The sequence below is a fragment of the Malus domestica genome, chromosome 03, assembly GCF_042453785.1.
Source record: "Malus domestica chromosome 03, GDT2T_hap1".
Lineage (NCBI taxonomy): Eukaryota > Viridiplantae > Streptophyta > Magnoliopsida > Rosales > Rosaceae > Malus > Malus domestica.
The window spans coordinates 2385491-2403375 of NC_091663.1; the positions used below are offsets into that span (position 1 = coordinate 2385491).

A 17885-nucleotide genomic window follows, 5' to 3' on the forward strand; every position below is an offset into this window, starting at 1 on the left:
TTTACACTTTATTGCTTTTCAAAGAAGACAGAACAAGGAGGAGATCAATTATTCCTCAATTAATCTACTTCTTGACCTTTTTTGTATTAAATTGCATATAGTAAGCGTCACGTAATTTTCATTTCCATGTGTTAATAAATATATGAATCCAAATGATTTCGCATGTGAGTAAATACATGTGGTTGGCATGAAATCCAAATGTCTCTTTAGTTCCAATATAACCTCCTCTTGTCCCATGAGATTTTGAAACCATTCCTCATCCGACGAAGTGGAGATCAAAGAATCAAAGAACCATTAGTACAAAGGTAGAATACAACCAAACTCTAGGTATAGCAATTTTTTTCTCTCTAACAAAAGCCAATACATGCAGATGATGCTTTATCACAGTGACGAAAAGCAATTATATCTGTACATCCCTACCAACCTCTTACCCCTAACAAAAGCTAATACATTGATATTGTCAACCCTTCTAAACATTTTTATTCAGAGAATGGAGGAGAGAAGCTGAAGTAGCATATGAGGCCATGAGAACATGGAAATTCAGACCAAAGAAGCATAAAAACCATATGGAAAACATGATGATGCATCAGGAACAATTGACAAACTTGATAGAAAAGATGTGATGCGCAAACACGACGCCTTCAGGTTGGGGGGGGCCTTTGTGGTCTGAGATCGACTTGGTCTCCATTGTGAATTATGGAAGTACCTGGGTTGTCGCTGCAGTATACTAATACAAGGAGGGAGGGACGGAGGGAGGGACGGAGGGACGGAGGGACGGAGAGAGAGAGAGAGAGAGAGAGAGAGTAAAACTGATGATAAATCATTCCCATAGCATACCATGTAAGTAATTAAACATTTCTACCGTTCCAAACACACAAACAACGTTATAAAAATGCAGTCCGTTAATTATTGACAAATAGCTAGAAATCTTTCAAACTGCTGTCCATTGCAGTTGCGGTTTCTTCATTTTGTTGAAGCTCGCCAGCCTCTCTACAATGGTGCAATCCACTTTACAATGCACCGTGCACTGCCCATCGCACTTCCTGTTTCACTGCCCTGGCATCATCAGCAGGATCCGCATATGTTTGACAATATTTTTCTGCGTAGTACGTTGCAAATGATATAAATTCTTCCAGCGTCACATCCTTCTTGCCCTTGTTTCTTCTTCTAGCAGCAGCAGTGGCAGGAGTAGCAGCACCACACCGATGACAACGCCCAGCCTTCCACCTCGCAGCAGCAAATAGTATCGGCAATCCCTTTTTCTTACGGTCAACTTCTTCCCATTTTAGTGTACAACATTTGGGGCAACCCTGAACACATATAGAGACTTGTGGTTAATTGCGTAGATTTGGTGCCCTAATATGGCAGAAGAACACAGTTCATTAAATAAAATCTGAATAGGAAATGTGGATAATCAAACTGCTAACAGTTACAAACTTAGCCCATTTTTTGCCTGAATAATCCTTAATGTAGAAATCCTGATTATATAATTAATGAGATATGATATTCTTACTTCGTAGGGGACGCCATGAGTAAAGAGACCTTCTCTAGGTAGAGTGAATCTGTGGTGAGAGCCAACTCGGCGGTCACATGGTCTGAGACCAAACCGTTCATCAGACGGTTCACGTCCATACCTCGTTTCCTTCTTGAGTACAGGTTTGAGAATGCGTTGCCTCCCTTTTCCGAGTATACGATCGGCCCCAGGGCCAGTGCGGTAACCAGTTCGGGAAACTGTGCCTGTCGTAGGCTCACAAGGCAGTGAATTAAACAGAACGTCTGCTTGTGCTTGGACATTATTGTGGTCTTTGTTGTCGCTAGAAGTTGCATCAACATTAGTAGCAGCTATGCTCCCAAAAGTTCTGTTGATATCCTGAATACTTTTGTCATTAATATTCCCAGTCTTTCGAAGCATACAACGAATGGAAGCAGCCATTGCCATTGCCCTGCCTCCATTTAAGAAAAAGGAGTTGTGAGTCCCAGAAAAATAATACAATCAAACGATCAGAGAAAGAAATATAATCCCAAAATGCATCATCCTATTAATCCAACCCCATACTGATTACAATCAAAGAAAATGATAGCACAGGAATTCGCAAGTAAACCGATGGTGGGAAATTTACCTGGTTGGTTGAGGCTCAGGCAAAGAGGGGCTCAGCGTAGGGTTTCTGGTGGAGCTCGGCTAGGGTAAAGAGAAATTTAATGCAATCCATCTTTTGTTATTCTACCCCCAAATTAATTTTTTTTTTAAATTTAATGTGAATTATATTTTCTATTAATGTATACAATTCACGTTAAAGACAAAATATATTTAAAATTAGGCCAATTTTTTTTCGTGGTCCTTGTGATGACACGCCACTTTCAATGTTATCATCGTGGTGAAAAAGTTGTTAATTAAATCATCGTGGTGAGGGCTATTAGCAATTGGGGTCCAAACTCAAACGTCCATCTTAGGGGGGTGTAATCAATTTGGATTTCAGGGGATTTAATAGATTTTTTTTAAGTGACAGATTTCAAAGGATGTTAATGTACTTACAATTCTAAATGGATTTTGACAGATTTATATGGATTTATATTATAGATTTTTATGGATTTGTATGGATTTTATTTGTAGATTTTGATGGATTTGCATAGTCTTTTCTTTTCATTTATCTTTTTTAGATTGTTTTTATTTTTTTCAAATAAGAAAAGAAAAACCATTTTCTCCCTCCGTGCCCTAAAACATGATTATGCAGCTGCTTCCTTTTCAAGCCGGCATGTCAACCCAATTCACACTTTTTAATTGTCTTATCCATTTTCTGTCTCCTTGAAGAATGATTGTTTTTTATTCAAATTCAATTCGAGGCATCAACGAGTGATTCAATTGGATTTTCAGGTGCAAATCAAATTCTTCTTCTTTGGTTTTTATTTTTTTACCAGTGGGTTGATATGTTCTTACATTATAGATGGTGGGTTTTGAATTTTAGTCTTACTTTGCCGATTGGATTGGTAATCAAACTTCTGGGTTTGATTTGAAATGGTATATTTCTGTAGCTCAAGTCAATCTGCAACTCTATTGACAAACCTACCACTTCCATAGCAGATTAAATGAGTTTAACTGACCCCTTACCAAATTGAAGCATACAAATATATAGAACAATAGTGGAAAGGGTTAAAGATGTGCAAGTGAGTATTGATTCACCAATATATGGACTAGAGAAGTAGTTCTCTTGCTGCTTATGACTGAGAAGTGAGGGCCGAAGGGAGAGAATGGAACATGAGCTTGAAAGAAATCCTAGGGGTTGAGGTGGGATTGTATTTGGTGTTGGGTATATATACTTCAAGCTCTCAAATCCAACGAAATCCACTTCTTCATGAAATCCTACCAAATCTTTATTTTTTGAATACTCATAGATTTAGAATCATTCTAAAAATGTCTTTTAAAATCTCACCTTGACTATCTCTGGATTTGGATATATTTTTAAAATCCTCTTAAATCTTAATTTGACTACATCATGATTTCAAAGTCTTTTAAAATCCTTTTCTAAAATCCTAATTGACTACCCTCTGATTTTAAAGTCCATTAAAATCATGTCAAATCCTAATTTGACTACACCCCCTTAGTCTTTGTTAAACAAACTCGCGTGACTAGCATGTGGAGGTTCAGATTTGTCATTTCAATCTAAATTATATCTTATGCCATAGACATCTAGTACGACTTAGGTTTTATCTAAAATTGGACTTCTCGAAAAAGAAGCTTGAACGCCGTCCTCAGGTGAAACTAAACCTATAAATCCACGTTAATGGCCAGGAGCAAAGGTGAAGGTAAAGTTGAGCCTAATTTCTTAGGAATGGTTTCGTTTGGAAATCATGATGAAGTGTTCTCTCAAATTCAAAGCAACGCTCAAGTGCTAGATGAAGTTCCCAATAGCCTATGATCAATTGGAATTCCTAACCCTAATGCAAATAATGACGTGGATTTACATGTTTAGTTTCACTCAGTGGCGGATCCAGGAAATAATGTTTGAGGGGTCAATAAGGATAGCGCGCGTAGCGCGCAATTTTTTTTTAACAGAAACGGCATGCATATCGTCATTTCATCGAGTCTTGGTAGGATAGCGCGACCATTCGTATTAAAACACGTGGTGGGGTCACATACAAACATAGTGCACTGCAAGTCCTAAGTTGTATAACCTCTCAGAAAATAAATATAAGAACCAAAACTTTTGTTTGAATTCGATGCAAATGTTTGCCTCCGTGTCATCGACCTCCTCGGCATTGCCGAACCCAAAACAAAACATAAACACAAAATAGCAACGTATGTCTCCACTTTGCCTCTTTGTGGATAATCTTCGTCACAATCTGACTGAATTTTGAGATTTTTCTGCATCTTTTGGTGTGACCACAGCCACCCCCCCCAAAAAAATATCGGTCTCGTTATGCATGCTGGCTGGCTTCCCTTCATTTGTGTTAGGTCTTGGCTGACAGCATCCTTGGTTCTTTCAGATCTTTCGTCGAACACTTGGTGTGCAGCCAAGGGGTCTCACCAGCAGCTCCAAGGGGTCGCACCAGCAGCTCCAATGGGTCTCTAAGGTTGTTTCCATGGCTTCCAAGGGGTCGTGCGACCCCATTGACCCCACTGTGGATCCGCCACTGGTTTCACTTTACAATGGCGTTCAAACTTCTTTTATGTGAAATTCAATTTCAGTTAAACCCTAGCTAAGTTGTACTATATGTTTCCATGGCATATTATGTAATTTGGATTGAAATGATGAATTTGACCCCTTCACGTGATAGTCATGGGAGTTTGTTTAATAATAGACTAACGGAAGTTTGGGTTTGGACTTCAATCCCTAACAAGCCTCACCACAAGGGGATTTAGTTGACAACTTTTCCACCATGAGGATGACATTGAAAGAGGCACATCACCATACGGACCATAAAAAAAATTGGCCTTAAAATTAAATAAAAATTTATCAAGGTCGGAATCAAGGAAAACTTCCTTTTAGACGTATATTTACACATACTTTTAGCCATTAGATTAACCCAATTTTAGCGGTTAAGATGACATTGTACTATTGACTTTTTTTTTTCCTTTTTTTTTGGAGAAAAACTGACTAATTTGAACTCAAATATGAAATTAATTTTGCTTCCCGTGATTGTCAAAATTATTAACAATGTTCTAGTTTCTTCACTTTTCTAGCTATTGAAGAAAAATAAAAGCTATCCTTTTGTTTTTGCTCACCCTGGTCTTACTGGTGTGGTACCACCGCGCCAACGCCGCTCGCCATATACAATGGTGACATGCAATTCAACATGCTTGATTGATGGAGATTATCTAAATTCTAGAACAGCAGAATTTTTCCCCCAACACTGTTGTAGATTCAACATCAGAATCGCCATTAACATTACTACTTAATGAAATTTTTCCACGTTTAGAAATTGGGTGAAATGGGGACATGGGTGTTGGAATCCCACTTCGGTGGGTGTGAAAGAAAATAATGGTTTTAAATATGATTATCCCACTATAACTAATACCGAGACTTTTTGTAATAAAACCCAACACTTGAAGGATTGAGCATGTGGTAAAGTTGAATCCAACATGGTATTAGCGCCAAGTTCGGGCCCGTGCAAGCTAACAAGTTTGTCACCAAGATGGAAACAAGCCAGGACTCTTAACATAGAGTCGACCTCTGAGTTTCAATTTGCCGATGTGTGGATCTCCAAGTGTGAACCATTAAATGGGGTTACAAGTGAGGGGGAGTGTTGGAATCCCACATCGGTGGGTGCAAAAGAAAATAATGGGTTTAAATATGATTATCTCACTCTAACTAATACCGAGGTTTTTTGTGGTCAAACCTCATACCTAACAGATTAGGTATTTAGTAAAGTTGGGGATAGTATCGGTGTTGTTAGAGTGGAGTCCAACGGACATGTCGATCCAAAAATCCAACAATGGGCACCGACATGAATCAGATAATTGAATACATATAACCTTTCTTTCTAATCAAATTACTATGAACTTAACCTAGATTAACAAGGTTTTGTATTGGACTTTATGATATTTGGCAGCCATGGTTATTTTTTTCTCTCTTTGACAGAGCCCACTACAATAAAAAAGGGCTAAGAACACAAAAGATATGTGCCCCCTTTATTTTCATTGTACACAAATACATAATTGTGCCTTTTAAACTTCATTGAGCGCCAAAATATCTCTAATGTGCCCTCTGAATACAAGGCACATTCGTTGGTGTCCAAAAAGAGCTTCATTGTGCCTATTAAAATTTGTGCACAATTTTTTTTCAGTATTTATAAATACAAGTAATTATACTTTTTTTTTTATTAATTTACATACACATAAATAGCCTTATTGTGCCCTCTGATTTGAATTATTTAGTTGTACAGACACAATTGTCGTGTCTTACTTCAACAATCTGGAGACTAAAATTTATTTTTATTGATCAAGATATTTCTCTTATTATTTTAATATTCCTTCTCTATTGGACCTTGGTTCGTGGGATCCACTGACGTGACCCACTCTCTAGTTTCCTCTTCCCCGTGTAGTCATCAAACTCAAACATTGTCACACTCCGGCCTGGGCCCCCATCAAATCCTGAGCTTGATTCCACCGTAGCACGATATTGTCTATTTTGGGCCCCAACCACACTCTCACGGTTTTGTATCTGGGAACTCACAATAGAACTTCCCAATGGGTCACCCATCATGAGATTACTCTCACGCGAACTAGCTTAACTTCAGAGTTACAGTGGAATCTGAAGCCAGTAAGCTCCCAAAAAGCCTCGTGCTATGTAAAGATGAGAATATACATATAAGGCTTAGAAAATACACTCCCCTGAGCGATGTGGGATGTAACAAACACTTCATCTCTTTGTCACACTTTAGTCTCTCTCTCAGAGCAAGTCCAGCCATGCTGGTAGCCCGGGGGACAGGGGAGAAGAAAGGGCCCGAGGCCCTGTGAATCACCTCCAGCCATGAAGAGCCCGAGCTCTTGAAGAAGGCCCGAGCAAGGGGCCTGTCAATTTGTGACAGCCCAGCAGCCCGAGCTCCAACCCTTTTTTTATTTTTTTTCTGTCAGGCGCGTGCACCCCACTCGCGCGTGGGGGCGCGTCCCCCGACACCTTTTCAGAAAAATCAGGCCACTTGCTTCAGCTGTCAGTGACCGTTGGGAAGCCACGTGGCTTCCCACGGTCCGTTCGATCTCAACGGCTCCTTCATTTGGACCGTTGGATCTCAACGGTAAAAAAAATAAAAAAAATCTGATTTAATATCAACCGTTCGATCTGAGATCAACGGTCGATATTAATATGCTTTATAAATAAAGAAAAAATAGTTTTAAAATTAAGAAAAGTTACCGTTGTGACACGTGGCACAATCTGGAGTGTTGGAATTCAAATTTTTTTAAATCCAACGGCAGAAATTAATTATTAGAAAAAAAAATTAAAAAAATGGAAAAAATCCGAACAAATTTTAAAAAATCTGAAGAAAAAAAATTGTAAAAAATTGTTTTTACTTTTCTATAAATACCACTTCTTCTCCATCTACCTTACACCACAATTTCATATTTTCTCAACCACTTTCAATCAAATTCTTATCTTTCTCTCAAAGTTTCAATCCAATTTTTTTTCCACAAAATGACTACTGATGCAGGTACGAATTGGTCGCTTCTTGAAGATGTTGCGTTGTGTACTAGCTGGGTTGAAGTTACTCATAATTCCCTTACGGGTAATGAGATGCAGTTGCGAGAAATGTGGAGTTTAATTCATACCAAATTTCTTGAGCAAATGAGTGGGAAAAGAACCAAAGAATCGATGTCCAGTCGTTGGAAAATACTTTGCCATTCCTTTAGTACGTGGAGAGATGCCTTGGCACAAGCTAGTACTAATGTTTGAAGTGGGGCAAATTATGCGGATGAGGTAAGATTATTTGTTTGTATTATTTATTTGTTACCTAATTTCATTATTATTATTATTTGTGACCTAATTTCATTATTATTATTTGTTTGTATTATTTATTTGTGACCTAATTTTATTATTATTATTTATTTGTATTATTTATTTGTGACCTAATTTCATTATTATTATTTGTTTGTATTATTTATTTGTTACCTAATAATTTCATTATTATTATTTATTTGTATTATTTATTTGTGACCTAATTTCATTATTATTATTTGTTTGTATTATTTATTTGTTACCTAATAATTTCATTATTATTATTTATTTGTATTATTTATTTGTGAACTAATTTCATTATTATTATTTGTTTGTATTATTTATTTGTTACCTAATAATTTCATTATTATTATTTATTTGTATTATTTATTTGTGACCTAATTTCATTATTATTATTTGTTTGTATTATTTATTTGTTACCTAATAATTTCATTATTATTATTTATTTGTATTATTTATTTGTTACCTAATTTCATTATTATTATTTGTTTGTATTATTTATTTGTTACCTAATAATTTCATTATTATTATTTATTTGTATTATTTATTTGTTACCTAATTTCATTATTATTATTTGTTTGTATTATTTATTTGTTACCTAATAATTTCATTATTATTATTTATTTGTATTATTTATTTGTTACCTAATTTCATTATTATTATTATTTGTAGCAACTTCAAGCACAAGCATGGTATGGTGCCAAAATCAAATCAAGAAACAAATCATTCACCCAGTGGGAATGTTGGAATATTGTTAAAGATTGTCCTAAATTCAAAGTTGTGCCTGTTGGTCCAGAAGTATGCATGAACAACATCCCTCTACACAGCACCCCTCCACACTCTACACCCGATCATGGCCCCCATGTTGATGAAGAAGATGGAGAAGAAGTGCCTGAAACGCCCATTCCTGAACAAGCGTCGGGGTCGACCCGTTATCCAATTAGGCCTCTAGGTAAGAAGGCTTCAAAGAGGAAAGGGAGTGCTTCCAAGAATGATTATGGAAAGTACATGCAAGAACTTGCTCGTCAAGGTGAATTGACGTTGGCGCGGGAATTGGCGAAATATGAAGCTGACAAGGCTAGAGATGAGGTAAAAGCTGCAGCTATTCAACAAGCATTTCAAGCTGAACAGAGGGAAAGAGAGCTACTTAGGCAAGAAAGGGAGTTGCTTAGAGAAGAAAGAATTGCACAACGAGATCGTGACATTATGAACACACGTTTAGAAGGGATGTCTCCAAATTCTAAATATTTTTGGCAGTCGGAGAAGCGAGATGTGGTGCAAAGGAGGCATGCAAAAGAAGCGAGATCAAGACAAGATGGTCCTAGCACAACAAGACAAGATGATCCTAGCACCACAGATTGGTTAAGTGGTGAGGAATAGGGTACTTTTGTAATCGGAGCCCATAGTTTTCCAATCACTTTGGGTTGTAATTTATTATTTATGTTGTTTCCATGTAATCGGAATAGGGTACTTTTGTAATCGGAATAGGGTACTTATGTAATTTATTATTTATGTTGTTTCCATTTTATTAAAGTTAGTACTTTATTAAAAGTGAGAGTACATGTATTTAATTTCGTAATATATTTATCCTAATAATAGAATCTTTATTCATCAAATTGTTCATGTATAATGAAATTATAAAACACACCAAATAAAATTACATAAACATACGAAATAAAATTACATAAACATACGAAATAATAAAAAACTCACTACAAAAAACACACCAAATAAAATTACATAAACACACCAAACAATTCACACCAAATAAAATTACATAAACATACGAAATAATAAAAAACTCACTACAAAAAACACACCAAATAAAATTACATAAACACACCAAATACAAACAAACATACTAAATAAACTTAAGTATCTTTAGCTTGTTTCAATGCCCACTGGTGCTCTATCAAGTCAATTTGCCGATCAATGTGCATAGATGACCTTTGAAGTGCAATATATCGTTGAATGACCCTTTCATTGTAACGTCCATCCCTTTCTAATGGGTCGTGTTGCACGGGTTCTTCGGTGGCATCATGCGCAAAATATATCCGTGTTCTTGAATTGTTCATCGTGTCTGCCTCTGACTCATATTCATCAACCGCATCATAATCGAACTCATCTTCCACAATCATGTTGTGAAGAATGACGCACGTCATCATGATGGATCGAAGTGACTCTACATCGAACATTCTGGCAACACCCCTGACGATCGCCCAACGAGCTTGAAGGATACCAAAACAACGCTCCACATCCTTCCTGCACCCCTCTTGACAGCTTGCAAAGTGTTTTTCCTTTGCACTTCGCGGACGTGGCACTGTTTTGACAAATGTTTCCCACCGTGGGTAAATGCCGTCAGCTAGGTAGTATGCCCCTTCGTACCTACGTCCGTTGACGACGTACGTGACTTTTGGTGCCTTTCCTTGCAGGACGTCGTTGAACACTGGGGATTGGGCAAGGACGTTGAGATCATTTTGAGCCCCCGGAACCCCGAAAAAGGCGTGCCATATCCATGTATCAAAAGATGCCACTGCTTCCAAAATGATAGATTTTGATCCTTTTCTGTCCCCATATGCGTCTTGCCATGCACTTGGACAGTTTTTCCACGTCCAGTGCATACAATCGATGCTTCCTATCATCCCAGGAAAACCTCGCATCTCGCTCTTCTTCAGAAGCCTTTGCAAGTCCCAGCGAATAGGTTTTCGGAGGTACTATGCGGTGTACAAAGATTCGACTGCTCCGCAAAACCTCATCAGGGCCTCAAGAATGGTTGATTTCCCCATCCTCGTTATCTCATCCACTTGGTATGCAGAAGCTCGATACGCAAGCATCCGCAACGCAGCAGTGATTTTTTGCTCAGGCAGGAGACCCATAACACCACAAGCATCATTCTTTTGCACAAAGTAAGAATCATGGTTGCAAACATCAGTCATGATTCTGTTGAACAAATGTCGTTCCATTCTAAAACGGCGTCTTAAGTACGTATCAGGAAATGCACTGTTATGGACAAAGTAATCGTCCAACAGCTCTTCACCCCGTCGTTGCCTGCTTCTATCAAGGTTTCTTGAACGGTTGGGCCTGCATATCTGAGCAACAGTCTGGATGACTCGACGGGAATGTGAGGCTCTAGCCATTCTTGTTTCGTCATCTCTCCTTCTACGCTCCTCATCCTCTTCCACCTCATTTTCAGCTATCTGAAGGTTGAACATTCCTTCAGATTGGTTAAACAATTCTTCCTCTTACTGATCGATTTCCCACATCATATTTGATGAAGAAGAAGACATTGTAATGATGGATGGTGAAGAAGAAGCAGAAACTATGAATAATGAGATAGAGATGTTGAGAAAATTGGTGTGAGATTTGTGAGGATGGATGGTGGATTATATGGACGATTCAGAAAGGATTGGATTGTAGATAAGGCCACGTGGCATGCCGTCATTCGTTAAAAATCTAATCGAAATCTATCCTCAAAGATTCTGAAAAGATAATGACACGTGGCACGCTCGTATTGGATAAAAATCTTATCGAAATCGATCTCCAATAATTATATTTTCGGATAATGACACGTGGCGCAATTTTGAACGAGTTAAAATCTGATCAAAATCTATCGTCAAAGATTCTCAAAAGATAACGACACGTGGCACGATGACATTGGATAAAAATCTTATCGAAATCCATCGCTAAATAATTGTTTTTTTTTATAAAAAGACACGTGGCGCAACGAGAACGATTTAAAAAATCTTATCCGAAATTACAAATAATTTTATTTTGTATTATTTAAACAAACAAAAAAAAACTAATATTTTATTGCATATTGCCAGGGGGAGGGCTCCAAAGGTAGAGATGCAAATGGCAATTACTGTTCATTAATGACAGTTACTATTCATTAAAGGCAGTTACTGTTCAAAAGGGTGGATTCAATAGTGGATTGCCAGGGGAAAAGGCTCCATGGGTGGAGTTGCTCTCACACTCCATCTCTCTCTACTTTCCCTCATCTCTGTCACACTCCATCTCTCTCTCTCTCTCACACTCCGTCTCTCTCTCTCTCCCTCTCCCTCTCCCTCTCCCTCTCCCTCTCCTTTCGTCCCTCTCTCTTTTTTGTGAAGTTTGTCTTGGTTTTATTATGGCCTTTTACCTAAAATGATCCTTCAAATTTGTATAACTCTTTATTTTGATTTATGAGATTTGAAATCAATAAAAATAGTCCCTAAATTTGTCCAGCATCAATTATTTTTGTCATTTTGTTATTTTAGTCCTTATTTAATATAATTTGTCATTTTGATCATTATTTAAATTGAAGGTAGTTTTTTTTATTTTGGTGCTTAGGGACAACTTCTATTGATTTCAAATCTCATGATCAAAATAATGAGTTATGCAAATCTCAGAAATAATTTTGACAAAAAAGCATTTTATTACTAAAAAAACTATAAACTGTAAAGCTATTCTTGATTTTATCAATCATTTTAATATTTTATTTAATTTCTACTCTTAAACCGTGCCTTGATCTTGGTTCTGTCATCCCTTTATATTTTTATTTACTTTTCTTTCTTTCTCCGTGCCATTTTTTCCTCTTCCCAGTCCCCAACTCCCACTTTAATCACTCTCACTCTCTACCATTTCAACTTCTTTTCTTAGAAACATTTAAATAAATATTAATATTTTAGATGTGCATTTTAGATGGCTAGGAGGTTTGAGCTTTGATTGTGTCTGCGGTCTTTGTCACGTGTTAATTATTTCCTTTATTTTTAATAGTGTTAATTATTTCCTTTGGTCATCGATGATTTAGGATTCTAGTGGTGGTGGTGAGGAGAGTAAATTGTAGCAATGGTCTCTCAATTTTAATTAAATTAGAGCAATGGTTCCTCAACTAAAAATCCATTACCATTGGTCCTTCAACTTATCAAAATGTGTATCTATAGTCATTTTCATCAATTTCATCAAAATTTTGTCAAAATAAGTTATGTTGGAATAACCATTTATATAATTAGGGTCTCTCAACTCATCAAAGTGTGTAATTATGATCATTTTCGTCAACTACGTCAAAAAGTTTGTCAAAACGAGTTGTGTTGGAAAGATCATTGCTACAATTAAGTTAAAGTTAAAGGACTATTTATCCAGTTGAATTAAAGTTGGGGGATTATAGCTGCACGTTTTGATGAGTTGAGGGACCAATGGTAAAAGATTTTTAGTTGATGGACCATTGCTCCAATTGAGTTAAAGTTACGGGACCATAACTATAATTTACTCGTGATGAGGACGCAATTGGTTACGACAAAGCTTCTGATGATAACACAAATATGAGATGGAGGCCGAAGACTGGGTCGACTTATGTTTGTAATGATGTTGGTAATGCTAGTGCTAATACTACTAGTGCTGATGGTAATGATCATCGAACGTAATTGGGATTAGAAATTTGTTCAATATGACATGCAATAGACTTGTTTTTTTTTTTTTTGGTTAAGTGGACCAGCTAGGGACAAGGCTACGACAGTTAATTTTTTTGGAGATCGAAAAGACTCACAGAGACATTTTAACTTCATTCAAACCATCATCGTGTGATTCACCCCAAGTTACCTTAATTTGTAGACAATTGTAATTAAATAGTTGGGTAAATTACATAGTAGCCCCTCAGGTTTGAGGTCTATTACAAGCCCATACAACAACTTTAAAACATTTCACTTTCATACATCCAGTACCATTTTATTTCAAAATAACACCTCCGTTAAATTTTCCATCCATTAGTCTGTTAAATGATGACGTGGCTACCACATTTGTGCTAATGTGACTGCCAAGTGGAATTTTTTTTTTAATTTTAAAAAAAACCTAAATCTTCTAAATATTAAAATTAAAAAAAAAAAAAACTAGAAAATCCCAAACCCAGATCCCTTCCTTCCCCACCCCCACCCTTCTGCAACTCCCAAAATCTTCTATTCTCCCCGCAACCCCCAAACCCATATCCCTCATCTTTATCTTCTTCCCTGCAACCCAGAAATGATAACCCCTCACCCCGCCCCACGCACGTCCCCCACCCCAAAACTAGAAACCCAGAACACCCCCCCCACCTGCGACCCTCCATGTGCACCCCCCAACCAGCGACCCTCCCTCCCTCCCTCTGCACCCATCCTCTTTCCTTCTCTACACACCCCCTACTCTCCTCTACACACCCCCCACTGCCAACCCAATTGCTTCTTCTACCGCCACCGCCACCGTAGACAATCAAGACAACAGCTTGCTTCAAGTTATGTACGCCATGGAAGCTGCGGAGGCCACAATCAAGTAGCAGGTGGAAGACAACATTCGGTTGCGGGCTCAGCTTGAACACAAGATTCTCGAGCTGCACAAGTACAAGCTCCACGAATCCATGGCCACCCAGTTGCTGCCTTCCGCCCGTGAATCTTAGGACCAAGCTCATCAGGTAGCTGCCGCCGGCGTCGATAATCAAATCGAGAGGATTGCGAATCACGGTTCGTCACAGCAGAGTCATGGGGAATCGAAAACAAGAGAGACCCAGTTGGGCGTCAACAAAATCAATGAAGGAATGAAGGTGGTTCGGGTTTCGGGTACTCCGACAGCGGCTGATAACGCAAGCAACGGGATATTGAGATTGTCATCGCCGTCTACGATGACTTCGCTTTCACCAGGCAGGTCGAGCATGGAGAAGGATTACAGAAATGGGTTGATGCCATTGACTGAGTCGAACAACCCTAATAGCATAATGTTGAAGAATGATTTGGTTGTTAGGGTTCATGAGCACAATCAGGAAATTATGCAATTGCGGAAGCATTTGGCGGATTATTCGATCAAAGAGGCGCAAATTCGGAACAAAAAGTATGTGCTAAAGAAGCGTATTGCTTACATACGCTTGGCATTTGATCAGCAGCAGCAGGACCTTGTGGATGCTGCATCAAATTATTTTTTTTGCCACGTGGCATACATTTGGCAGCCACGTGGCACAAATGTGGTAGCCACGTTATCACTTAACGGATCAATGGATGGAAAATGTAACGGATGTATTATTTTGAAATAAAATAGTACTTGAGGTATGAAAATGAAATGTTTTAAAGATGTTGTATAGGGTTGTAATAGACCTCAAACCTAATGGGCTACTATGTAATTTACCCTAAATAATTTGTTGTGCGTTTGTGCCCTATTGGTCAATCGCTGTAAATATATGGCAAAAAGTTCTCAAACAACATTATTACTATAGCAAATTAATTACTCCGTGGCTTGAAAAAAAGTGAGTACGAGGCATCAAGTTTGACTTTAGGATTGACAAATTCGATATTTATTTGTTGCTTGTAGCTTTGTATATAAAAATAAAATAGGCTTGAAAAAAATAGTGCATGACAAGAAAAGGGAAGCAATTCAAAAATCATCTTCGATTAATTAAGATGCATGCAATTATGTAATAACATAAGTAGCCAATATTTTGCAAGCATTTTACCATACTGATCAACCTACAAAAGGGTACATCATGTGTGTGGCTGGATTGGCTCCACCTCACCTGCATGTGAGTGAATGGCAATCGAATTATAACTTCACCTTCCCCAATTTACTCCTCAAGTCGGGTTACAACTATGACGAGCAGAAAATGTGGCAGATTTTCTAACTCTATTCTTTGCACACAGTTGAGCAGGTGATGACCCTCTTTCGAGCCGAAATGTAGCCAAAACATGTAGAAATAGAGCCGTATATAAAATTTTCACCTCATGCAACTCCTCCTTCAATTCTTATATGTTTTGAAGTATTCTCTTGTGATTGTTATATCAGTAAAGTTTGTCCATTCAGTAGAAACAAGTGTGTAAAGCACATAGTTTACGTGTTACAAAAGGATTCCATGCGTGTTTGTTAACCCAAGTAAGGTTCGTTCATAGTGAGCTGCATTGCAAAGAGGATCTACATGAGTTGATGCCTGTTTTTTATATATAAGACAGCAACATAAAACTTTCAACTGCGAAAGAAAAATTTACGTGAAACGGATTCACTATCACTGTGGTGAGTGGTTGGTGTTTCCAATAAAATTTGAGTATTGCTGTGAAAAAAAAAGGGTCAAATAGAACCAAACAATAAATTTAGGGTAATTTCACTTTACTATCTAGAAATATTGTGATTTTCAAACTTATATGTATCAAATTTTTTTCATCTTAGTTAATGTAAGGAATAGAACAAATGTCACATCCCGGCCCGGGGCGGACCACTTCCCGAGCCAGCTCCACCACCGTAGCACGATATTGTCTGTTTTGGGCCCCGACCACGCCCTCACGGTTTTGTTTCTGGGAACTCACGAGCAACTTCTCAGTGGATCACCCATCATGAGAGTGCTCTGGCCACCTTCTCGTTTAACTTCGGAGTTCCGACGGAACCCAAAGCCAGTGAGCTCTCAAAAGACCTCGTGCTAGGTAGGGATGAGAATATACATATAAGGATCACTCCTCTGGGCGATGTGGGATCTTACAATCCACCCCCCTTAAGGGGGCCCGACCACCTCGTCGGCATACCACGACCAGGGTTAGGCTCTGATACCAATTTGTCACATCCTGGCCCGACGCGGACCACTTCCCGGGCCCGTTCCACCACCGTAGCACGATATTGTCCGCTTTGGGCCCCGACCACGCCCTCACGATTTTGTTTCTGGGAACTCACGAGCAACTTCTCAGTGGATCACCCATCATGGGAGTGCTCTGGCCACCTTCTCGCTTAACTTCGGAGTTCCGACGGAACCCGAAGCCAGTGAACTCCCAAAAGGCCTCGTGCTAGGTAGGAATGAGAATATACATATAAAGATCACTCCCTTGGATGATGTGAGATCTTACAACAAAAATATCAAAAACAATTAGAAATGCACTCCATAAGCATAGTCATTTGGAAATTTCCCATCTCAGACATGCCTTCGTAACATAAACAGCTCCATTTCTCACTAACTTTTCATCTATCCCTTAAAGTTTGAAAATCCCTCTCGCTCAAACATAATCTAAAGGAACTTTAAAACACCCACATCAAGAAAGGAAAAACGAATAATGAAAAAAATTATCTATCATTGAAATACAATTGTAGAACAAACTATTTTGCCATGTATACTATATTCGCTAATTGAGGATCAATTGAAAATACCTTAATTAAATATTATAATTGAGTACATACGTCAAATACTTTTTTTTAATTATAGTTTCTAATACACGCATGGATAACTATGAGCTTCATTAGTTATTTTAATGATATTCATATCGATCAACAGTTGTAAAATTTTAAGCACATTGTATCATGTCAATGTAGATAGTTAGTAAATTCAAATTCATTTGAAACACTCATATGTTTGTGCAGTCATATTGAAGAATTTTTATAGGTTCGGTTATATGCACACGCGTGAGCAACTAAGAATTACATCAATCATTAACTTAGGACATTCACATCTATTAACAATCGTGAATTAAAACGCACAATGTAACGCTCGAATATTAGTATAGTTAGAAAAATTCAATCTCTTAACCAAGTCATTTGCATCATATCAAGAAGATACAAACAGAAAAATATAAAATTCCAAGAACTTCATAGCAATTTTTGTTTAGAATCAATTAGAGTACCTACCCCTACATGTAACTTTCCCACGTGGAACGTGGTTTAACTAAGTGTACAAGAAAGTGAAACATGTCATTTAGAGAAGAAGATTGTAGCAGCCTTTGTTTGGTTGGACTTGTTGAATAATATTGATTGAGCATTGATAATACATGCCAAACCTATACATATTTACTCCTCTCATTTATGCCAAACCTACACAACACAAGTATGTACTTGTGGTAAGCTGAGTCCGGCAAGGCACACAGTGACATTGTAATCACAATTGTATTCTTTGCATGGATCAGATTATGGCACGTCTTTCTTGACTCTGGGGTTGTCCACAACCACACGTTAAACCTTCCTTTGGAAGGTTGGGAG

At 37.9% G+C, this 17885-nt stretch overlaps 1 protein-coding gene and 1 pseudogene across 2 annotated transcripts; both read right to left on the reverse strand.

The window, feature by feature from the left end:
• Positions 1-810: 810 nt before the first annotated feature.
• Positions 811-2220, reverse strand: LOC103446908 (uncharacterized). Of its 2 annotated transcripts, none has more exons than XM_017335038.3 (3): positions 2121-2220; positions 1514-1947; positions 811-1310 (listed from the first exon to the last, which is right to left on the reverse strand). In XM_017335038.3, the coding sequence occupies exons 2-3, from the start codon at positions 1937-1939 to the stop codon at positions 1011-1013; spliced, it is 726 nt and encodes a 241-aa protein (XP_017190527.2). In that variant the 5' UTR covers positions 1940-1947; positions 2121-2220; the 3' UTR covers positions 811-1010. The 2 variants fall into 2 exon arrangements, with proteins under 2 accessions (XP_017190527.2, XP_028955293.1); XM_029099460.2 differs by having other exon boundaries at positions 1514-1943; positions 2121-2217.
• On the reverse strand, positions 2040-14364 carry LOC139194330 (uncharacterized; annotated as a pseudogene).
• Between the last annotated feature and the right edge of the window lie 3521 nt (positions 14365-17885).

Excerpts from the sequence above, each read along its gene's own strand:
- LOC103446908 (XM_017335038.3), bottom strand. The coding sequence starts at position 1,939 with ATGGCAATGGCTGCTTCCATTCGTTGTATGCTTCGAAAGACTGGGAAT. Across the intron at positions 1,311-1,513 it reads CTCATGGCGTCCCCTACGAA|GGTTGCCCCAAATGTTGTAC; the intron begins GTAAGAATATCA and ends ATATGTGTTCAG.